At 36.0% G+C, this 25,750-nt stretch overlaps 1 protein-coding gene across 1 annotated transcript in view; it reads left to right on the plus strand.

The window, feature by feature from the left end:
• CAMK4 (calcium/calmodulin dependent protein kinase IV) overlaps positions 1-25,750 on the plus strand; it is a 216,665-nt gene that overhangs the window by 86,275 nt on the left and 104,640 nt on the right. Inside the window, exon 2 of the mRNA XM_030326235.1 lies at positions 19,570-19,648. Coding sequence (XP_030182095.1) covers positions 19,570-19,648 — 79 coding nt within the window. The remainder of the gene's footprint in view (positions 1-19,569; positions 19,649-25,750) is intronic.

The following is a 25,750-nucleotide window of genomic DNA, read 5'->3' on the forward strand; positions in this document are numbered from 1 at the left end:
ATCTCCTCAAATAGGTTATTGTTATGAAATGGTGTATGCAAAGTGACCGATACAGAGCCTGGAGTGTAGGGCTCAAATACATGTTAGTTGTTTGTACTTTTCCATTTAAACTATACAAAACGTCTTCTTTAAGTGGATTTCTTCTGTAAGGATTTCTACAAAATACCCAGTTTACAGACATGACTATGTGCTATTTGGATATTTTACTGTAGTGAAGTCAGAGGGGAGGACAGTGAAATGGGACTTAACTTTAATGTATGCTCTTTGAAATTATGTGTCAAATTATATGAATTGATTGTCTTTTTTTTTAAAGTAATTTCTTGCAGTATGGGCATATAAAATGATAGGAGCAGAATCTTGCATATAGAATCCTTAAGTGTGTGTCTTTTCTCCCCATTAGGACAATTTTTTCTTAAGAAGCCACTCCTCAAAAGTATAATAGAAATTAATGCAAAAAGTAATCCCGTATTAAACAAACAGTTGTGTTATTTTGGGCAATGAGTCTGTTTAATGTGTAAAATAAGGTGAGATCTTTTAAATGTAGGATTTGGCTAGTTTCAGACTGTGTAATTTTGAGGAAGAATTAGTGATAACTTTTGATGCTCTTGAAACCACTCATGAAGACTCACCTTTGCCATCTTTGTTCAAATCCAGATATGACCAATAGCACACCAAAATCCATATAACAGAAAGCCATTTTAATACAGTTCTAACACTTTTTCATAATCATGAGAATGATTATGCAAATTCATTTATTAGTAAATAGTATATCATAACCCAATTTTATACCAGTGAAGCCTATCACTGAATAGAAAGTCTTGCTCTTCTTCAGTGTACTTACAAGGCTGTAATTACAGGAATGTAAATTGCTTTATGTTCTTCTGGAGAATATGAAGTATTGCTCCTGTGCCACATGATACACATTTTACATTCCAAAGATTGCTTCACAATTGACCAATAAATTTAATAGTGCCTTTAATTCAGAAAAGGAACAAACATATTCCATCATCTTTTCAGAATACTTTTGTTTTTTGAAAACTTTAAAAAGCTGATAGTTAAAAAAATACAAAAGCTAATAAATGAATTAATTCTTATCAGTATGGTCATATACCCTAATATAATCTTGTGTTTTATTTCTGTTCCTGAATATGATTGAAAACCATTAAAATCATCAAGTGAGTGTCTTGTTAATATGTTGAAATCACTATTTCCATCTTCATATTGAACAATATACAAATGAGGAAAGTTGACACTTACCAGTATGGGAGAATTTGTGTTTAAAATGAACCAGCAGCAACTATAAACAACTTGAGAGAGCTTTCTCAAATCTTGACATTTTGATGAGGTGATATCAATCTGGGTGATGAAATGTCATTTACCAAATAGATTTGATATCAAAAAAGTATTTTATCAAAGATGAGAAGAGTGCAACAGTGGAATGGTAGGACAAATGGATAACATATATGGCTCCGTACGGCCATTTCTGTTCCAGATGCTTTGTTTCCTGATAAACGTTTTGTTATCTTGTTTATTGCTCTATCAACTGGGACATCCTTCCATACCTTATTTGAAATGAATATACATTTGGGTGTCCTTTTGGGCAGAGTTCTTTAAGAAGAAAACTGTTAATTGAAAATTTTTATTTCTTCCTCAAAATTGGTAGTCAAAGGGAAAGGTTACTGTTTGCCCAGATAATTAGAAATTTTGCTAGCATTAGCTTTTCAATTGATTCAAGGAGAGAAAGAGTGAGTTATTTTAATTTTATGTACTATTTTCCTTGTGAAATTTAATGACTATTGATTTGTTCAGACTAATTTGAAATATTAACATCATAGGTGGTGAACAGAACAGGGACTCCACTTTAACGTTTATTTATTTTTGGGACAGAGAGAGACAGAGCATGAACGGGGGAGGGGCAGAGAGAGAGGGAGACACAGAATCGGAAACAGGCTCCAGGCTCTGAGCCATCAGTCCAGAGCCCGACGCGGGGCTCGAACTCACGGACTGCGAGATCGTGACCTGGCTGAAGTCGGACGCTTAACCGACTGCGCCACCCAGGCGCCCCAGGGACTCCACTTTATTAATGAGGCTGTGTCTGTCTGACTAAGGGAGTCTTCAGTTGGGATTCTGAAATCAGATATGGGTAGAAATTCATTTAGCTCCATTTATGTGCCTGACACTATGCCAGGGTCTTTCACATAAAATACTTAATTTAATCCCCATGACAACCCTAGCTGTTGTTGGTTATGATCTCCATTTTTTACATATGAAGAAATTCATTACTACTTCATTCTTATGTCTTTTCTTCTAAATCTTAAACTCACTAATCCTTTTCCCCCAAGGTGTATAGGAGAAGCTAAATAATGTTAGTCTTAGAAAAAATGATTTCTATTTGTTGATGTTCAGCCAAATGGTAGACCATGTTTTGTTGTAAAGGCCAATCCTGTTTTTCCCAGCCCACAGCCAGTGGCAGCTTCATCTGGTGGATAGTTTTGATTGCCAGCTGAATGGTTACAAGGGAGCTTCAGTGCCATAGCCCAAATCCTTTTTGTCTGTGTAAGTTACACATGTTTTATGGCTTTCTTCAGGAAGCAGCTCAGCAGCCTAGGATTAAAGCTAAAGAGGGCACAAAGGAGCTTATCATTTTGTTTGGCTCATTAGGCAATAATTAGATGCCATTTCTAATTAATGCAGGAAGCAGAATAGACCACTACATTTTAGCCATTAAAAATTGCGTTTTAGGCCAACTCAAATTATTTCATGACCCTAAGCAAACATTACTGATAATAAAGAGGAAATTAACATTCTCCCAAGGGATTTCCAATCATTTCTAATCACATCAGTGCCCTGGCATGTGAACTGATACTCTAATGCCTAATCCCCCACCCCCACCCCCCACCTCCTCTGGTCATCCCCACTCCACAGGAACAGGGCAGGAGATGTCACCAGTCCCCTGTGGAAGATAAGGCATCTGCTCAGTTGCTTTTCTGTGGCCAGCCTTTTCCATTTCAGTTCAGGGTACTTTGTGATCACCACTGTCCCACTTAAGTGTTTGCAACCATTTAGTCCCACCCCACCAACATTTGCCCAGGAGGCCCGTTCTGACATTTGGAAACAGACTCCCAGTTGTAACCTCCTTTTCCTTCACATTTTCTTTGAAGAATAGAACACCGAGGTGGCTTTTTCTTTTAACTCTGAGTCTCTGATAGAAGTTGAGTGATTGATCTTCCTCCAGCTCTGTGCACGCTTAGCTTTAAATGGATAATGAGGTAAAAGCGTGAAGATGCACAGAGAAGATTCTTCGACAGTCCTAGATACTGTCATGTTTACCCAGAGAACTCTGTTATTTGTATAAATTACTTGTCTTAAAAGAAATAGTTTTCTTAGGTTACATTATGGTTATATTATTAAAAGAAAAACGGGTCCAGAGCTTATAGTGTCTCGGTGTCTTATGGGCATTGATAAATCACCGGGAACAAGGAATCTATAATTTTAGTTAACATGACATTTGCAAGGAATAGGAGTAGCAAAGTTCTGATCTATTTCATAGCTATTTAAATGTTCCCTGGAAGGCTGAGTGAGAACAAAGAGTAGAACAAAAAGTAAAGATATTTACTTCGGCACTGCAAATTGAGTCATTTTGTAATTGGATCCTGATATGGTTTGTGTTTTGAGGATTAAGAGCATTACAGGAATTCATTTTGAAATTTCTAGCTTGTTTAAGTTTGTCTCCTTTGCTTTTGCCCCAAAAGCAAAATGCAGGAAAGTTACAGAAGAGACACTGAAACAACAACAACAACAACAACAACAACCAACAACAACAACAACAACCAAGGAAATTCTGCCAAAAAGACATAAGAACTCAGAATTGAGGAAACCTCAGCCTTCCCTGTTTGTTAATTCTGATATCAGCAAGAAGGAATAAATAGAGCCTATTAATGCAGTTGATAAGTTAACATGCTAGGAGGATTTCTACCCGGAAACTAGAGATGCTTGTAAAACGGGGCAGGCTGATGCAGGGGCTGGATATGCCAGAAAATGAATGTAAAACTTCAGAGTTACACTATACTGCAATTTGAAACATTTGGGTTACTTTTGGGGCATCCATTTGTGCTTAGGCAGATCTGTTTTGTAGACTCTTGTCTCAGGGGGTATGTTACTGCCAACTTCCCAAAGTGTTCAATTGGTATAAAGTCATGGTAAAGCTTGTTTTAAGAAAGAATTTGGGTTTTCATAGGAGAATGAAAGCAATCATTTGTTTTAAGCTTGGACCTGTAAGAAGTGTTTTATAGTATTTGTTAAATAAATGAAAAAGAATCATGTGTATCAATCAACAATTTTGTTTTTTTTTAAATATGAAATTTATTGTCAAATTGGTTTCCATACAACACCCAGTGCTCATCCCAACAGGTGCCCTCCTCAATGCCCATCACCCACCCTCCCCACCCTTCCACCCCCCCATCAACCCTCAGTTTATTCTCAGTTTTAAAGAGTCTCTTATGGTTTGGCTCCCTCCCTCTCTAACTTTTTTTTTCCTGCCCCTCCCCCATGGGTTTCTGTTAAGTTTCTCAGGATCCACATAAGAGTGAAACCATATGGTATCTGTCTTTCTCTGTATGACTTATTTCACTTAGCATTAACACTCTCCAGTTCCATCCACGTTGCTACAAGAGGCCATATTTCATTCTTTCTCGTTGCCACGTAGTACTCCATTGTATATATAAACCACAATTTCTTTATCCATTCATCAGTTGATGGACATTTAGGCTCTTTCCATAATTTGGCTATTGTTGAAAGTGCTGCTAATAAACATTGGGGTACAAGTGCCCCTATGCATCGGCACTCCTGTATCCCTTGGGTGAATTCCTAGCAGTGCTATTCCTGGGTCATAAGGTAGGTCTATTTTTAATTTGTTGAGGAACATCCACTCTGTCTTCCACATCAGCTGCACCAGTTTGCATTCCCACCAATAGTGCAAGAGGGTTCCCGTTTCTCCACATCCTCTTCAGCATCTATAGTCTCCTGATTTGTTCATTTTAGCCACTCTGACTGGCATGAAGTGATATCTCAGTGTGGTTTTGATTTGTATTTCCCTGATGAGGAGTGACATTGAGCATCTTTTCATGTGCCTGTTGGCCATCTGGATGTCTTCTTTAGAGGAGTGTCTATTCATGATTTCTGCCCATTTCTTCACTGGATTATCTGTTTTTCAGGTGTGGAGTTTGGTGAGTTCTTTATAGATTTTGGGTACTAGCCCTTTGTCAGATATAACAACTTTGTAAAACAAACATATAAGTGTTTTGGAGTCTATAAATCATTTGGACTTACGTTGTGATCCTTACAATAACCATGGGAAGGATAAAGCAGGTGTGATTAGGTCATTTAGATGAGCAATCTGAGGGGTCAAAGAGGCCACGTGATTTGCCTCTGGTCAGAGCCAGCTTCATGGGCACATGAGCAGTGCAGTCACATGGGTTCCTGCACTCAGGAACCTGTATACTTGGTTTAATGTTTTGCTGTCACTGCTTTGAAATTCTTAATATTTAAACAAGGTGCCTTATGTTGTCTGAATGCAAAATTACATTTTCTTTTCAAATAAACCCAGAATCTAGAATCTTAAAGCCAGTAATGTATTAAAAAAAGCATAAAAAGTATTGAAAGGATATCTTTTAGTAGAGTCTCTTTCCTAAGAAAGAAGGGCAGAGAGAATTGAAGCACTTGATTTAGTTTACACAAGTGACTGAATCCCTTCAAACCCTAGTTTTTCATTTATGGCAAGAAGATGATTATAAATAGTAATGGTTGGTTTATGTAAGTATATTTCTTAATTTAGTAAATGCATTAGGAGGAAGTATGTTATTTATCTGACTCAAAGTGGCTTATTAAATAATAACTGGAAAAAAGGTGACCAGCTTTCCATATATATGGATTTAAAACTGGCAAAGTATATGGCTAGCTGAATTCACAATTTCTGTGACCCTCATGGCTTTGCAGTATTCCTATGATAGGCCTATAAGTTGTCAGATAGTAAAACCCCAAATTTGGTTCCTGTTTTCTGGGATGAGTGAGATTCAATGAGTACTGTTTATAGTTCATAAGACTCTTTTAGAGCTGATTGTCTTTATGTAACTGTGAACGATAGTTATTTTTTTTCCCATGTGAATTTTATTACCTAAGTGGAAGAGGTAAGAAGGCATTGTTTTTTGAGGGGAGGAAACCCCCAACAAACTGTATAAATACCAAGCTTTGCTATCCATCAGAGTCAATTCAACTCAGACAACACTGTCCAGAAGAGCAAAGTCCCTTGTGATTAGAAGATTGACTCTGAAATTGTCATGAAATGTCACTAATGAAACAAATAATCTGGCATTAAACATATGATACCATTAACAGAGAGAGGTGGCTGTGACCTGGTGGAAGCAAATACAAATATCTGAAAGAATAAATAGGACAATAATGTAAGTAACACTTTTAAATCCTAAATGGATTAGAACACTATGAATGTATCTGTTTTATTATGACAAATACTGCTGATAAAGATGGGAAACAGTTATTATGTGTAGGTGGACTCCTCTGAATTTTTATTTTTCTTCTTTTCTATCAACATTCTTCCTTCTTTCCTTGCTCCTCTTTTTCCTTCTTCCCTTCTTCCTTTCCCTGCTTTCGTGTGGCATTTAAGGCATCGTTATGATAAAAATAACAAATAACAGAGAGTTATTCATTCAGTTCCTTTAAATTCTCCAAATCACTATTTTGAGTCTACCATATGAGAGGTACTGGTAACAAGCTTTCATCCTCAAGATGAAATCCCAGTTTTACTTCTTATGAATTATGTCTTTTGAAGCAAGACATTGGCTTCCTGAACTGTAGTTTCTTTATGAACTGTGAATCATAATACTTACCTTGCCTCTTTATTAGACTGTTGTGATTATCATATCACATTATTCAACTCAATACCTGAAATAGTTCTTGAACTCCAACTGTATATGCCAGGCTTTGTGCTGGGGACACAGATCGATAAGATACTCCCTTAATTCAAGGAGCACACAGTTTATGCCCAGAGCTGCAAACTCTGGTGCTTACTGAGGCCAGGCCTGGATTGTAAGTGACTAGAAGCACATATTATAAAGCAGGGGGACTGATGGGCTTCCTGACACACTGTAGAAAGCGTGTCTAATCTCGATGGGGCAGCCTCTGCCAGCTCCAACTGGCTATGGTTATCCAGGAATGCTAGTCCCTTGTTTCTAGGCTTGGTTTTCTTAAAATGTGAAATATCCATATTTTTAATGTGGACATCTAGTTACAAAAATTGCCTAAACATTTTGTAGGCAAAGTGTATCTGTGAAGGGGAAATCCACTTATGGGATGGCCATTTGCAAGTTCTGGTTTAGATAGGCAGGCATGTAAATAAACCACAAGGCAAAAATTAGGTACAGAAGTGAACCAAGCTAGCTTCGAGAATGGAATGAAAAGCATTCCAGAGAATTCTAGAATGGAATGAGAAGATGTAGTATGTGTGCTATGACAGGAATCCCATAAGAGGGATGATTGTGTGGAATTAAAGAATGACTAAAATCTGGTTAGCCAGAAAATTGCAGGAGGTGATTCAAACAAAAAGGGCAGCAGGCTCAAAGACTCCATGAATTTGGTATTGCTGGATACACAGGGAGGGCAAGAAGAGGTGAGACCAGAAAAGAGAAGGGCACCAAACAATCTCACATGACACACTAAGAGAACTGGGTCCTTCTCACTGTCATGGGGCTAGTGAGGGGTAGTGGGGCTCATGGGGGTAGTGAGCACCGAGGACAGACCTGGTCAGGTTTCTATTCTAGAATGGTGATTGTGCTAGTAGAAAGGAGGAAGATTGAAAGGAAGTGAGCCTAGAGGCCTAGATGGGGATCCTCAGTGCAGATGGAAATTATGAAGAGATTGAAATTTATTTGTCAACTAGAAAGCATTCTATTCATGTGTATACTATTCATATAAGATATCATCATTTTTATATGATATTAAAATGCACAATTTTCCACCTCTGCCATCAAGATGCATTCTTTAGTCCTTGGGTTGTCATAGTTAAACAGTAACAGCTTTTCTTTTCTTTCTTTCTTTCTTTTTCTTTCTTTCTTTTTTTTTTCTTTTTCTTTCTTTCTTTCTTTCTTTCTCTTTCTTTCTTTCTTTCTTTCTTCCTTTCTCTTTCTTTCTTTCTTTCTTTCTCTCTCTCTCTCTTTCTTTCTTTCTTTCTTTCTGATCACAGAATAATGATGCCTCCTAAAATTGATGGTGTCTTTGACACAGTGAAATAGAATAATTATCATGGACTTTTGACTATTAAACTGAATTTTGAAGCAGAGAAGTGGAATATATTCTAGGAAGTGATAATCCCACCTATATCTCTGGAAAGGAGCCTTTGTATTTGCTTTGGTTACCAGTTATTCCTATTTCCTGAATGTTCATTAAATCAGGGGAGGCAAATATGTATGCCACAGGATCTGGGCAGTGATGTAAATACATAAAGCTACTAAGGGGAGTACAGGCCCTCTCTAAAAATCATTTACTACTCTGGTCTTATCAACTACTGCTGGACAGAAATTAAAAATTAATGTTTCCAGATTCAAGAGAAGTTGGAAATCTGAATTTTTTGATAAATCCCTCAATATTTATATGTTGGCAAGACATTCAACATTTAAAAAAACCCTGTGCAGGCCAAACATCTGTGTGTTAACTAAGCTACCAGCCTTGTCCCTGCTAAGCTTCTTATTGAAGGAGTGATCATACTGATATCTAATACTTACAGTTTTGTAATATTAAATGCTAGATGTTGCTGAATGTCAGTGACAAGACTAAGTCACAGCTGGGAGAGATGAAATCTCTTCCTTGTCTGTAGCAACCATCTGGTACAGCTCCCAGCCACATGAATCCTTTAGAAGCAGTCTCAAGGTCTGTGATCTGAAATGGGTTTGTTATTTTGTCCTAAGATATGTCTGTTTGATCATCTATTCAACAGGAAAAAAATCTTGGCCACAATGTTTTGACATAATAAAATTATATCTCGTGCCTCAAAATTCCTTTCTTCTTCAGAAACAATAACAGAAGCTATTGATGTTTAAAAGCTGCCTGGAATGCCAAAGGGAATTTCTAAGTTCTGCCTTTATGGATTTATCATTCACTAATCTCCTTCTAGCACAAGCTTTGTCAACATTTGTAATGCACTGTTAATAAATGCATAAAGAAATAATACATTTTTTTTCTTTTTTGCAACAATAATGTCTGCTTCAAACTTGATAAGTTGATAAAAATGAAGACTGTAAGGGAGAAGTTCTGCTCTGGTAATGATGGAGTAACAGGTACTACATTTATACTTCTGTAAATTACTGGACATAACGCATGGGATAGTTGTTTTTAGACACTAAACAGGACGTTGGTTCCGGAGAGAACGGAAACACAAGGTGAGTACCACACTCACCATGGTTCTCTCACTGGGGACAATGTATAGTGAAATTTTACGAGACCAAATAGGATCAACAGAGTATCAGAGAAATAGGCATGTACTGTTAGAAGACATTGGATCTCTGGCCAAGCCAAGGTGAGAGACTTTACTGAGAACCTTAGATATTTGGTTGAAATCTCAACAAGGTGATACCTTGGGAGTATAGACCACACCCTAGAGCAAGGACCATGACATTGGACCAAGAACAAAAAACAATTAGATTTGCTCTAACAACAAATAAAACCAAAGTGGACAGGATCAAAAAGATTTGTCCACAATTCCACCGCCAGCTATTGAAAAAGGCAACTCTTTTTAAAAAGAAAATAATATAATCCAGACTCCCTAGTATGTATCATTTAAAAATGTCTATCAAACAATAAAAAAATACCTAGACATTTAAAGAAGTAGAAATGTGGATCTGTACTCAAGGTGGGAAAAAGCAGTCAATAACACAGACTTTGGAGATGACCCAGATGTTGGAATAAGCAGATGAAGAGTAGAAAACAACTACAGTGCAAACATTCAGGAACATGAAATAAAATAGTTACATAATGTGTAAACATATGGGGCATCTCAGAACAGAAATGGACACTATAAAAAAAAAACCCTAATGGACATTTTAGAATTGAAAAGTACATTATGTCAAATTAAAAATTTATAGGCTTAAGAGTGGATTAGAGGCCACAGAATAAAGAGTCAGTAAACTTGAGGACAAATCAATAGTAGTCATCCAATTTGAAGAATAGCAAAACAGTTGGAAAAAGGAGCAGAACCTTTGTAATCTGTGGGAAAATATCACGAAGGCTACTATACATGCAATATATGTCCCAGAGGGAGAGGAGAGAAAGAATTGGGCAGGAAAAAGAGTTTAGAGAAACAATAAGCGAATATTTTCCAAATTTGGTAAAGAGCCTTGCAGATTCAAGAAGCTTATTGAGCAGCAAGCATAATAAATGAAAAGAAAACCAAACCTAGGCATATAGTCAAAAGCCAGAAACCAAAGGGAAAGATAAAATCTTTAAAGCAACCAAAGATGATATGATATATACAGGGAACAATAATATGAATTATGGCTAATACCTCATCAGAAAAAAATGGAAGTCAGAAGACTGAATACTTTTAGAGTCCTAAACGCACGTGCGCGCGTGCGCGCGTGCGCGCGCGCGCGCGCGCACACACACACACACACAACACACACACACACACACACACACACACACACAACCTGTCAGCCCAGAATTCTACATCTAGTAAAAAAATTTCTCAAGAATGACAGATAAATAAAGACATTTTAAAATAAATGAACACTGAGCAAATCTATTGTCAGTGCACATGAACCACAATTAATGCTCAAGAAATTTCTTTGGACTGAAGGAAAATAATACAAGATGGAAATTACGTTTTATAGGAAGAAATGAAGACCATTAGAAATAGAAGAATATAGGTGATAGGTAATGTAAAAGACTCTTTTTCATTCTTCTTTAATATCTTTTAAAGCATCTAATTATTTGAAGCAAAATAAAATCATCGTGGAAGTAAAATACATGAAAACAGTAGTTCTAAGTAGGATAGGGAAGGAAGGGAAGGTGGTAAATGGAATTACTATGTTGAGGTTTTTGTATTTTACAGCATTAAGCAGACTATGAGCAGACTATAACAAGTAAGGGTATATACTATAATCCTGAGAGCAACCATTACAAAAAGTAAAACAATAAGGTATACCTTAAAGGCCAAGAGAAGTATAAAATAGAATACTGGGAAAACTATAATATTAAATCCAAAAGAGAGCAGGAAAGTATAGAAAAAATAACAAAGACCAAATGAAACAAATAGCAATGTGGATGACTTAAACCCAACCATATCATTAATAATGTTTATTGTAAATGGACTACTCAAATTAAAAGGCAAAAAACAAATAATCCAATCTAAGAATGAACAGAGGAACCAAACAGACGCTTTTCCAAAGAAGACATCCAAATGGCTAATAGGTACGTGAAAAGATGCTCAACATCACTAATCATCAGGGAGATGCAAATCAAAACCACAATATGATATCACCTCACACCTGTTAGAATTGCTATCATCAAGAAGACAAGAGACAAGGATGTGGAGAAAAGGGAACCCTTATACACTGTTGGTGGGAATGTAAATTGATGCAGCCGTTACAGAAAACAGTATGAGGTTCCTTGAAAAATTAAAAATAGAATTACCACGTGGTCCAGCAATCCCACTTCTGGGTATATATACAAAGAAAACAAAAATCAGGATCTTGAAGAGAGATCTGCATTCTCTTATTCATTGCAGCATTATTCACAATCACCAAGGTATGGGAGCAACTTAAGTGTTCATCAGCAGATGAATGGATAAAGATGTTTATTTATGTATGTATCCATGTATATATGTATGTATGTAGCCATGAGAATGAAGGACATCCTGCCACTTGCAATAACATAGATAGACCTTGAGGGCATTATGCTAAGTGAAATAAGTCAGGCAGAGAAGGATATGTACTGTATATATCACTTATATGTGGAATCTAAAAAAGCTGAACTCAAACAGAGTAAGATGGCAGTTGCCAGAGGCTGGGGAAATAGTCAAAGGTTACAACCTTGCACTTATAAGATGAGTAACTTCAGGGGATCTTACATACAGCTTAGTGATTATATTTATAGCATTATATACTTGAAAGTTGCTAAGAGAATAAATCTTAAATATTCTCACCACAGAAAAGAAATGGTAATCATGTGAGGTGATGGAGATGTTAAACTAACCCTACTGTGGTAATCATTTCACAATATGTAAGGGTATCAGATCAACATGTTGTACACCTTAAACTCAGACAATGCTATATGTCAATTACATCTCAATAAAGCTAGAAAAAATTTATGGCAAACAGTATACAAAAACAGTAGCATATATTGCATATTGAAATTATTAGGCTTAAGTGAAGGTGTGAAGGTTGGATTGAATGGATATATATAAATATAGTAGACATGTTGTAGTAGATGATATGGAATAGAAGGGAATGGGTCAGGGAATGGAGAAGAAAGGTTACAAAAAGAGCTGTAGCTATCCTCAGAATGTATGGTGGCATTAAACAATTGATTGGAAATTCAGTTCCATGTGTGCTACAGGTATGCACACACTATTTAAACAGAAAAGAAAAATAATAAGTCTTCATAAAGCGTTTGGTTAATTGATTCTAATGGCCAACATATGAGGCAGTAAATATTTGAAAGCAAACAAAGGGAAGGACTGAGAAGAGTATCAAGACCTTTTATGTCCACGGTATTTATTGTCACATTGCTTTTTTTTCTTTTTCTTTCTTTCTTTTTTTTTTTTTTTTGTCACATTACTTTCTAATTGAAAAGAAATACTTAAGGCAACCTGATAATTTGAAGCTGTTTTTTTGTTTGCTTTTTTTGTAGCTAAAATTCAGCATTTGGATTCCAAAGCTTCTTAACCACTTACTTTATCTTAGGGCAGGGGTTTTGTTAAATTTTGTAACTAAAGGCATCATATTTAAGCCAGTCCTTGCAGAGATCCAGGACTAGGAACAAAGTCACACTAGGTGCTGAAAGTAATTGTTAATGGGGTGCGGGGTGGGGGGCGGTGAGAAACCGGACACTCACCAAGTAGAGAATATAATAGTTCATGCTTTGAGTTGGGGATCAGAAGTGAAGAGTTAAGCACTTGCCAGGATAGATCCTGAAGAAGGGGGTATAGGTCAGGAATTAGACATAAAAGACTGGGTATAGAGCAAGCTAAAATCAGGGTGAAATGACAAATAAGACTGTCAAGAAGACAGTTACAAGAGTCCAGATAAGGCCCCAAGTAGGAAGATGGGTCATGGCCCTAATAACTGAAGCAGAGTGCTTGCCCTTGCCCCCTGCAGGATTTAACAAGAAAAGGAAGAGTGTAGATGTGGATAGACTGAAATTCTGAACCCAACCTTATTAAAACCTTGGGCTTCTAGCACTTCTTTAAAATCTGGGGTTTACTGTCATTCCTTGACATGATATTTTTGAGATTTACTTCAGGACTGTAAAATTTAACTGACTTGGAAAACCTCCAGGTCTAATAACAACTTTCTAAATTCTAAAGGTTAGCCCATTCTTCAAGTTGTAGATTGAAAATGCCAAATCAGTAATTAAATCATTTCAGCAGCTTTTCCTCCTGTTCTTTGTTGGTTTAAGGTTCAGATTTTATTTTTGCCTTTGGTGACCGAAGAACATCTTGAAACACTTAAGTATTGAAGAGCACTGAGGGGTTGCAGCTGACAGGGATGCAGAATGAAACAATGGAAAACTGTCACTGCAATGGGGCAAGATGTGTGCTGACATTAAACATTTAGAGACTTTGACTCTTTCAGGCTCCTGTTCCTGAATATGACTCTACTTTCACCCCCAAGAAGAATCAATTTTGAGGTTATAACCAGTCTTCTTAACAATTCATCTAATCTAAAAAAACAAAAATCAATGAAAAGAACAGGCTTGTTAAATAATAGCAAGTCAATCATGTAGAAGAAATACAATGACATGTAGAGTTGCACACATTATGTTTTCAACGTATGATTGACAGTTCTTATAAATCACAGCCTTGTTCTTCAACCTTTCCCTAATGAGCATTCGGAGGATCTTTCCTGAAAGCACATACACATATTGAAAAAACAAAAAACAAACAAACAAAAAACTTTAAATGAAATGCAAAAATAAATGGAACAAGAAATCAATGCATTGAAATGTTTTAAAATGATTAATATTTTGACCTAACTATTAGAAAAAACATTCAACATTGGAAAAAGATAACAAGATCCTTTGGTTCCGTTTCAAGACCTGTCCCATTAAAAAAAAAAAAATGAAACTCATAACTTATGAGTCTTCACACACTTGACAAAGACCATTTTGAATGACTATGAAGCATATCATTACAGAGACCCCTGGGGCCATGCAGCATAGTTAACACCCCCTCCAGACTTCTCTGTTTTAAGAGATTCTGTATCTGAAGTTCTCTTGCATTTCCAAAGAGCAAGTTGTCAGTCTGATGCCAAGGGAAGCCAAGCTCTATTGCTTCAACCTCAAAATCACAAAAGTCGTAATAAGTCCTTCCGTAGAAAGTCAATCACTGATTTATAGCCTTCCATACTGGGAGAATGCCCTTGATTCTAAATGGTCTTAAAGTTAGGCATTTTCTTTTTTTCTTTTTTTTTTTTTTTCAACGTTTATTTATTTTTGGGACAGAGAGAGACAGAGCATGAACGGGGGAGGGGCAGAGAGAGAGGGAGACACAGAATCGGAAACAGGCTCCGGGCTCTGAGCCATCAGCCCAGAGCCTGATGCGGGGCTCGAACTCACGGACCGCGAGATCGTGACCTGGCTGAAGTCGGACGCTTAACCGACTGCGCCACTCAGGCGCCCCAAAGTTAGGCATTTTCATCCTAATTCTCTAAAACTTCCTGAAACATGGTTTCTTTCTAGAATTATATGAACACATTTTAAGCTAATCATTTAATTTCAGCAAAGAAAATAGGCTATACTTTAGAGAAATTACTTAAATGTTATTTTCATATAAATTTATTTCAGCTGTTCTGTTCTTTTTACTTAATCTTTCCATCCTCTAAAAAAAAAAAAAGCAAATTCATTCCTAAATTGCAACTATGTGGGGTTATGGATATGTTAACTAATCTTATTGTAGTAATTATTTTACAGTATGTACATATGTCAAGTCATTACATTGTACACCTTAAATCTGCATGTTACATGTCAGTTATATATCAAAAAGGTTGAAAAAATTAAAAGATGTGTTAATATTAATAAGTCTATTAATTAGCAAAATGGAATCTCTTAATAGATTCCTCATGTATAAAGAGTAAAAAAATTAAAATTAAAAAAAAATGTTTTAGGTTATTTCTAGCATACTTGTGTCCTGAGGTTGATCAGTCAAGAATGTATTTTGTTAAAAAATTTTGGAAGACTTTTACTAAGACAGTGATTTATATACTGAAATTATTGACAGGTTAATTTAATGTGATAAGGAAATTAAGAAATGGATGATATTTAATATATATATTTTACATGAATATTTGAGTATATTAATTTTTCAATTGTTATAAAAATGGGTATAAGATATTTAGTTTTCTTCAGTGTTTGCAAATCACTTTCCCTTGAATTTCTTTTCTTTGCTTTTTTTTTTTTAATTTCATGAGTTACCATTAAATAAACATAGACTAAGTTGAATGATATGGCCTACATTTTGGTAATTTTTTAAAAATCTTACCTTTGAACAATATGGTTTTCTTGGGAAGATTTTTCACTGTATTTTTTATCAAGGTATGATTACATATAGGAAGTTTCACCTATTTTATTCTACATCTCTACCTACTTTAACAAATGTATATATGTTGTATAACTACCACCACAAGATATACAAGTTCCATCATGCTAAAAAACTCTCCCATACTCGTTTGTAGTCAGTTCCTCCCTTATCTCTGAGAGCTAATCTATTTTCTGTCTTTGCAAGAATATTATATAAATGGAGTGACACAGCATATAGTCTTTTGAACATGGCTTCTTTCACTTAGGGTATTAGAGAGTCATCCAAGTTGCTGTGTGCACACTAGTTTGTCCTTTTTATTTCTAGATAGTATTCCCCTATATGGATGTGTCACAGATTGTTAATCCATTTTGCAGTTGAGGGATATTGGAGTTGTTGACAGTGTTTGATGATTATTAATAAGCTGACAAAAAGATTTGTTTTCAAGTTTGTGAGTGAACATAGCTTTCAGCTAACTTGGGCAAACACCTAAGAGTGAGTTGGATGGATTGTACGGTATTCTTAATTTTATAAGAAGCTGCAAAGCTGTTTTCCAAAGTGGCAGTACCATTTTGCATTCCCTCCAGTAGTGTATAGGTGTTAGTTGCTCTACTTGTTTGCCAGCTCATGGTACACACAGTCTCTCTCTTTTCTTTAAGGCGTTCCGTTAGGTATGTAGTTGTATCTCATGGTGGTTTTAATTTTCATTTCCCTAATGACTAATGATGTTGAGCATCTTTGTGCAAATTTTGCCACCTATATATTTTCTTTGGTGAAGTGAAGTATATGTTAAAATCTTTGGTTCATTTTTGAAATCCATTAATTTTTATTGATTGGCTTTGAGTTTCTTTGTAATTCTAGATAGAAGTCCTTCATCAGATACAGTGACTTGTAAAAATTTTCTCCCTGTCTCTGGCTTTCAAAGAGCAGATATTTTTAATTTAACTTAGGTCCAGTTTATTCATTTGTTCTTTGATTTATTGTGCTTTGGTTTTGTATGTAAGAAATCATTGCCTAACTGAAGGTTACAAAATTTTCTTTCATGCTTATTTTTTTTCCCAAGTTTTAGAATTCTAAGTTTTATATTTATATCTGTGCTCCATTTTGAGAGTTTTTTGGTAGAGTGTGAGTTTGGATAAACGTTTTTGTTTTGTTTTGCTTATTTGATGCATATGAGTATCCAGCTGTTCCAGCACTATTTATGTTGGAAAGACTGCCCTTTCTTCACTGAATTGCCTTTTTTACCTTTGTTAGAAACCAACGGGCCCTATATGTTTATAACTGTATCTGGATTTTTTTTTTATTACCTTCTTTTCCATGTTTATTCTTTCTCCAACACTGCTCTCTTGATTACTGTAGCTGTGTACTAAGTCTGGAAATCAACTCTGTGAATCTTCTAACTTTGAAGACAATGTGTATTCTGCTGTGTTTGTGTAGTTTTCTCTTAATGTCAGTTTAGGTTAGTTTAGTTAATAATGTTCACTCGTGCCCTGGGGCACCTGGGTGACTTAGTCAGTTAAATGTCTGACTCTTGATTTCTGCTCAGGTCATGATCTCACCAGTTTGTGAGAGCTCGCCCTGCAGCACGGAGCCTGCTTCGCATTCTCTGTCTCCCTGTCTCTCTGCTCCTCCTCTGTGCACACACTCTTTCTTTCAAAATAAACATGTAAATAATAATAATAATTAAAAAATAATGTCCATGTCTTCTATCCTTGGTGATAATTTGTCCATTTATCCTATAATTTCCTGGGAGGGTATGTTGAAGTCTCCAATTGTATTTGTGGATTTGTCTTTTTCTCCTTCAGTTCTATCAGTTTTTGCTTCATGTACTTTGAAGTGATGTTAAGTACATACACATTTACGTTTGTTATGTCATGCTGGGAAATTGACCCCTTCATAATTAAGTAATTTCTATCTTCATATTTACTCTGAAGTCTGGCTGACATGATATTGATATAGCTATTTCTGCTTTCTTTTGATGAGTGTTTGCATAGTATCTCTTTCCTATAATTTTATTTTTAACATATATATGCCTTTATATTTAAATAGGTTTATTGTACACAGCATATAGTTTGATCTTGGTTTTTCAATCCAGTCTGCTGATCTTTGATTTTAATTAATGTGTTTATAAAGTTTATATTTAATGTAATTACTAATATGATTAGATTAAGATCCACCATATTTTTAACTTTTATTTTTAATCTTTTGTTTCTTCCTCTCTCACATTTCATTTTTGATTATTACATTTTAGTTTCATTATTGATTCTTTTTTTCTTTACTGATTATTTAAGTTATTTTATTCATTGTCCTAGGCTATACAATATACATCTTTAATTAATTAGAGTCTACCTTTAAATAATTTCATAATACTTAAGATGTAGTATAAGGACCCAACAGTATTTTTCTAATTTATTCCCCTCTTCTTTGTGCTGTTGTCATGCATTTTACTTTATATATGCTATAAATACAATGCATTGTCAATAGTTTTGCTTTAGATAGTTATCTTTTAGACAATTAAAAATAAAGTTGAATTTTATATTTACCTCTACTTATTCTGTTTCTAAAACCCTTTATTTCTTGTGTATATGTTATGTCTTCCCAAAGTTTTTAAAACTGCGTTGAAATTTTTCTTCTCTATTGGCACATACACCACCAGTTCCTAACTTTTCCTGACTCTGTTAAAAATGGATTGTGAATGGGCAGTAAGGAACATGTTTGATTTCTATAATTCGTTCATGCTTACTCAGAATATCAGAATCATAGGATTGAGTATGTCATAAGAGGTCCTTTAACCTAATATTCAAAGCATGACAGATTGACTTCAACTGATCTTATTCAAAGATTTATTGGAAGTCCTCTTTCTGAGGTTGTAACTTAAGCCTGCTTGGTCTATGAGCCTCTTTTGTCTCTATTTCATTGTCTTCCTCTCATGTGTAGAGAGGGAACATGAGGATCACACTGTCTGCTTTTTAATATTCTCTTTTTAGTATGTATGCATCTTTCATGTGTGAAGATAGTTATTGAGTTCTTTCTTGCCATTCCCCATTATACATAAAACACATTCTGTACTTGAGTTTTTTATAGGGAGGTAGATCTACTTTTTCTCTGTATGTCTTTGACCATTTCTATAGTATTTTCTCCTGAACTTTTCACATAATTATTTTTGTTAGGGCATATATAAATGGTAACAGTGTTCACCAAGATGAAAGATCCAGAATCCTTGTGGGACTAATGTTGACTCTGGGAGAATGCCAGGGCATCAAATGAATTGTTGTAAATTCACAGGGTCCCCTGTTCGCTTGCCCCTCTCCCTGGAGCCATATGGCTAATTTTACTCTAGACACATACTTCTAGGAAAGTTCAGGGACTTTGAACGAATTTGGTGGATGTCCTCCAAAAGCTATGTTCAGGTAGCATTCATTCAGTGTTCAGGTTTTGCTACCTGGACAAAAGCTATTTTCAGTAGCAAAAGCATTCAGTAGGCTCAGTTATGCCAGAGCCTACTGAATGCAGCAGCCCTGGGCATGTTATTTATATAGGGATGGGCCAGGAGGAAAAGAACAGAATGGAAAGCTAGAATTTTTCTGAGCAAACTGTATTTAGTTGTGAGGAAAAAAAAAATACTCTCAACAGTTGGGGTGGTCCTATGGAATAACTTATAAACACTTGTCAGTTATGAGGGTAACTGCAAGAGATCCTTATTTTCAAGCTTTCCCCTTGATTTCATGTCCAGAGCATAACATTTTCTTTTTGTCTTTTTCCCCCTCAAGGGGTGCTACATCCATTGTGTACAGATGCAAACAGAAGGGGACCCAGAAGCCTTATGCTCTCAAAGTGTTAAAGAAAACAGTAAGTTTATTTCATTATATAACAGCATCTTTAAGGGATCTGTGACCTGGAGAAGTCAGGAACCCTAATTCACAGGACAAAGAGGTCAGAGAATTGCTGTGTGCAGCTAACTCATTTGAATCTTTATTATGAGAGTGTAGCCAAATCTGTTGTTTTCTGATGGAAACTGTGTGCCTCTTTGAAAGCAACTGGATCTCAGATTGGATGTGGTTGTTGGGGATAAGTGTGGTAAGAAAAAGCATTTAGAGCTGGGAGATAGAACTTGCTTTGTATACCAGTCAAATTTTCAGATATATCTGTGTGCGTGCATGCGTGTGTGTGTGTGTGTGTGTGTGTGTGTGTGTGTTTTATATGTATATAAAATCTCCAATCACAGTTTTATATACTAGAAAATCTTGCTGTTTAAAAATACCTAAGTGAAATACAAATAGAAGTATTTGTGAAAGGAGTCATCAGCTTCTAAGTTGATTTTCAAATGTTGGGTTTGTTTTGGTAGAGTGCAACCAGACTAATGTTATTGTTTCAGGGACTGAGCCTGCTCATTTAAGAAGTCTCTATTTGAAGAAGGAGGAAGGATTGTGTTTTCTTATTGCTTCTTCTTGCCATATACTTGTAGATGAGCTGAGGGGGCAAAGGTACTTAGGCTCATCTCTAATGTGTATGAAATGCAGCAGGTGAGAGTTCATGATACAAATGGCAGCATCTAACACTACCTCATGGTAGTTTCTGCACCCCGGGGAGTATTTGTCACTTTAATGCCCTACTGGCACTCTCTGTCCCTAGGGAATTTCCCCTTACAAAACCACAAGAACACACATTCTTCCTTTCTCAAATTCTATGTGAACACATATGTGAAATTTATATACTTCTGAAAACCCAGCTGTAAAGTATGCTGAGGAGAGAAATATAAATTTTGTAGTCAAGTAATACCTCTTTTAGGCCAAGGGATTTTTTTTCTAAAGTCAGCTTAATATCACCAGCTGTTTATGTATATTGTCTGGCACAGGGAAATTTTAGAATCTCATATAATGAAGAAGAGAATAATGGCATGGGATTTTTTTCTATTGAGAAGTAGAATGACATTTTGAAATAATCTGTTAGAATTTAAAGTCACAGCAAAATAACAAAGAGTCTAATTGAAAAATAATTTAATAATTTAAATGGCAGTTGCTGCTATAAACCCTATATTCTGGATTTCCTACCTGGTGTAGGCAATGATTTAAGGTATTCCAGAATGTAGAGGAATCTTCTGATTGGTAAGTTTTGGAATTTTCTCTTAAATCAATTTCTTAGAGTCATAACATTTATTTGAATTAGGATTATTAAAATTTTATGAAATGAACTTCCTATTAAATATCTGCTTTCTATGAAAATAAGTTGGCATGCTCTAGCAGTGGTCACACAAGAGATGTTTCTGGACTTGGCTATCTTCTTTCCTGCTGGTTAAAAAAAATTGTCAGTAAAATTTGTAAGTGGTTATTTTATTTTCGTAGTTGAGGAAACTCTGAAAAGGATTCGCCGTATGAATGTCTAGGAAAAGAAACACTCAAAACTGACATCAGAGTGTTCAGAATCCCAAAAGACAGAGGGCTGGTTTAGAAAATATTGGATTATGTAAAAAATCTTTGAATGAATTGGAATAAGGGACAGGCGAAGACATTTGGTGAGTTTGTGACTCATTCACTGGGAAACTAAAGCTCTGGTTTGCCCTTGCTGTCTTCTCTTCTCCACCTCTGTTGTGGAAACATCTTCCCTAGAAGACAGGCAGGAAGAAAATGTGGACGGGAACCAAGTGTCAGATTGAGCTGCAGAGCGGTGCTAGAAGGCAGATGTTGTCAAACACAGTTACTGCTGTGCCAAATGGAATAAGAGAAAATCCCCTGGGGAAACCCAAGTTTTGAACGTCAATTGGGTGGAATCTCCAGCATTGTCTCCTAGAATAAACTATTCACAGAGATGTGTAAACAAGAGAAATAGTAGGCAAAATCTCAGAAAGCAATTGCCTCCAGTGTTTAATTTCATATAGGTCATGAAGATACAACTTCCTTATCTAAATGAAATAAATGAATGAAGCCTAAGAATCTATTTAGAGAAGAAAAGCAATGCAGGGAAAATAAAGTATTTTCCTAGTGAATTCAGTTAAAGATCTCTTTCAGGGCAAAGGGGGCTTTAGGGGCGCCTGGGTGGCTCAGTCAGTTAAGTGTCTGACTTTGGCTTAGGTCATGATCTCACGGTTCGTGAGTTCAAGCCCTGCATCAGGCTCTGTGCTGATAGCTCAGAGCCAAGAGCCTGCTTTGGATTCTGTGTCTCCCTCTCTCTCTGCCACTCACCTGCTCGTGTGTTTTCTCTCTCTCTCTCTCTCTCTCTCTCTCTCTCAAAAATAAATAAACATTAAAACAAAAGAAAAAAGAAAAGGGGGCTTTAGAAAACTTGAATTATTTATGTAATCTATTTATTAGATTGAGCCACATGAAACTGCCTCTTTTAATCATTTTTTTTACCTACAAAAATGGTAATTTTAAGGCACTTGCGGGGCTCAGTTGGTTGAGCATCCAACTGTTGATTTTGGTTCAGGTCATGATCCCAGGGTCATAGGATTGAGCCCCGTGTTGGGCTCAGCTCTGAGTGTGGATCCTGCTTAAGGTTCTCTCTCTCCCTCTCTCTCTCTCTCTCTCTCTCTCTCTCTCTCTCTTTCTCTCTCTCTCTCTCTCTCTCTCTCTCTCTCTTCCCCCCCCTTTGCCCCTACCCCCTCTAAAATTAAAAAAAAATTTTTTAATGGTAATTTTATGTGGTTCAACTAATAACTTTGGGACCACTATACTGCTTCACTTGTAAGTTCCTCAGGTCCTCATTTTACGACTGGACATAAACCTAAAAGGTCTGAAAGATTGTCTGTCTGCTTATCTATCATCTATTATCAGCCAGCTGTGAGAATTTCCTGGGTGTGGTGTAATAAACTGGCCCAAACTAGAAGGCTTAAAAGAATGGAAATTTGTTCTCTTAGAGTTTGGAGGCCAGAAGTCTGAAGTCAAGGTCTTGGCAGGGTTGACTCTTGGTGAGGGCACTGAGGGAGAACCTGTTCCATGCCTCTCTCCTTGTTTCTGGTGACAGAAGCCTGACTTGCAGATGTGTCACTCTAATCTCTGTCTCCGTTGGTGCATGGCCATCTTCCCCCTATGTGCCATCTCATCTTCCCTCTGTGCATTGTCTGTGTTCAAATTGTCCTCTTACAATGACACCATCCCTACTGGATTAGAAGTTGGCCCTGCTCCACTATGACATCATCCTACATTAACTACTTACATCTACAACAACCCACTTTCCAAATCAAGTCACTTTCAGAAGTGCTGGTGGTTAGGACTAAAACATGTCTTTTTTTTGGGGGGGGGGCACGTTTGTGCCCATTATATGATCTATAAGAGAACACTTCTAAGGTGAATTTCAAAATATGCCATTCAATATTTTATCTGAAGATGAGTGAAACTTATTATCACATTCAAGAAAGTTTAATAAACCTAAGAAAACTTACCCAGGTTATAGGTGATTAAATTCACATATGAACATTTTTAAGTCCAAGAAAGAATTTCCCATCTCTTTTACAGTTAATTATTTGATGACAATTATCCTCTCTCCTAGGATCTGTTTAAATACTTTTTCAGGACCCAAGTTTATTTTATGGCAATATTATGTACTTTTCTCGCAGCTTAATATTTGGGGGAGGATTTAGTTTACATTGGCAATAAGAGACTTACTCCCAATTCATCACTGAGAATCCATTAGGCACTCACATGTCTGAGTGATAGACAACAACTCTAATTTACCTATAGGAAGACAGACTAAAACACCAGCCCTTCTGGAGAAATCCATATCTCTTTGGTGGTCAGGTACAGGACAGACTTAATACTGATAATAAACCTAAAGTGAATTGTTGTGTTTAGGCCATTGGGTATTTTAACAAATAAAATATCTTTATGGGAAATAAACATATAATAAAAATATTTTAATTACCATATATTTTATATATGGATATAATACCATGCACTTTATATATAGATAACTACATTTCTTAGAATTAGTATACATTAAAATACATATCGAGGTGCCTGGGCGGCTCAGTCAGTTGAGTGTCCAATTTCAGCTCAGGTCATGATCTCGCAGCTCATGAGTTCAAGCCCCACATAGGGCTCTGTGCTGACAGCTCAGAGCCTGGAGCCTGCTTCAGATTCTGTATCTCCCTCTATCTCTGCCCCTCCCCCACTTGTGTCCTATCTTTCTCTCTCTCTCAAATAAATACAAACATTAAAAAATTTTAAAAAACACGTATCAACCAAGGTAATAATGTCTGCAACTTACTTTCAAATAGTTAAACAATAAAAAAGTATGTGTGAGTATGTGTGTGTGCATAAGGGGAAAGAAAATATGGAAAAATCAACAATTACTGAATTTAGGACAGTATTTCATGCTGGTATTTCAGCATTTTAGTATATATGAAAATTGTCATACCAAAAATTTGGGTTAAAACATACTTCAACATTGAGGTCCTATTTTTCATACCTTAGCATTTTTTCTGGCCATTCAAAAAGCATTTCTAAATCACGCAGTTTCTAATTGTTATGATAAACATCAGTGACTGGCACTGAAGTGCCAGAAAACAGAAAATTATAGTCAAATCAACTTTGTACCTGGACATTTCCAGAAACAATATCCATTCATCTCATTCATTATAATTCATCTCAGTCATTATAATGATAAAGCTTTGGGGACAGTAAGAGGAAACAAGAGAGGGAAATGAATTAAAAGGCTTTTGTGGTCATGCCTTTGTTTAATTTTTTTTCCACTTAGAATTAATGGTCCTTGTACTGAAGTAGTCATCAAATCTCTAGGAGTGGCATCCATACTTACCTCTTAAGAAAAAGGTAGCCTGTTTTGTAATTTTTTATTTTGAAACAGTTACAGGTTCGCAGGCAGTGCCATATCTTATTGCCCATAAGTACTTCATTACCTTGCATGTAAGAACTAATTGATTGGCAGATATCAATGGGATTTTTACTGTGAACTTTGTAAAACATGAGTCAATGGTGAAGGAAACAAGACTTTTTTTCCTTCATGCCTGAGCCCTTCATCATCTCCATTTTTTTGTGATATTTAGAAGAAATTGAAGTAGAGAAGAAAGATTTACTAAGCTACTTCCTCAGATTAACAACTTTGGGGCATTAAAGGATTCTGATAGATACAGCTATTAGGACAACCAGTGATTTACAAGGTAGAACCTTTTTACTGATATTACATGACTTTTGAATATGCTGAACTTAAAACTACATAAAATGAGAAAAATAGATTCAAAAAAGTGTCAAAATTTGAACAGATTAAGCAGATGGAACCTTCAGTTTGGACTGAATTTTGCTGAGTTGAAAGGAATCACAACTTTTGAAGAATGGCATAGTGATAATGTAGTTACTATTTCAGGAGAGAGTCACATGCTTTACCTTTCTTCCTTAGGAGTACATCCCTGAGGGTATATCTAAATAGTGGCACTTCAGCCCTATCAATATGGCTTATATTCAAGAGCTGATTAAGATTTAAGAAAATTATGCTCCCCAATCATTTATAGTGTCCCCGGAATTTTAGGGACAAATATTTGAATTCTAGAATTCAGGTGAGATTTCCAACTGTGTGGCTCAGCTCTTAGTAGAGATTGCATTCATCTTACTGTAAAATCCATGCCCTTTCATGAAATACCCAGTACTGAGTCTAAGAATTAATCTCAGCCTATAAATTCACAATTTATGACTTTGAGAGCCAATCTCAGCATGTCAGTTCAGAATGCGTAAGTATTCTGACTTTCCTTAAGAATGGCTCGGCAGCTGTGGGTTGTTATTATGGGCTCTGGAGCCAGACGGATGGAGTTCAAGATCATTTCTGCCAATTACTGCTTGTGTGGCTTTACAACAAATTATATAAATCTCTCAATCTTAGTTTCTTCATCTGTAAAATGGCTTTAAGAACATCTAACTCACGGTGTTTTCTAGTGAAGATTAAAATGAGAATTTGTGTAAAATATTTCTCAACACCCAGGAAACTTGTAATAAATGGGAACATTAT

The sequence above is a fragment of the Lynx canadensis genome, chromosome A1, assembly GCF_007474595.2.
Source record: "Lynx canadensis isolate LIC74 chromosome A1, mLynCan4.pri.v2, whole genome shotgun sequence".
NCBI lineage: Eukaryota > Metazoa > Chordata > Mammalia > Carnivora > Felidae > Lynx > Lynx canadensis.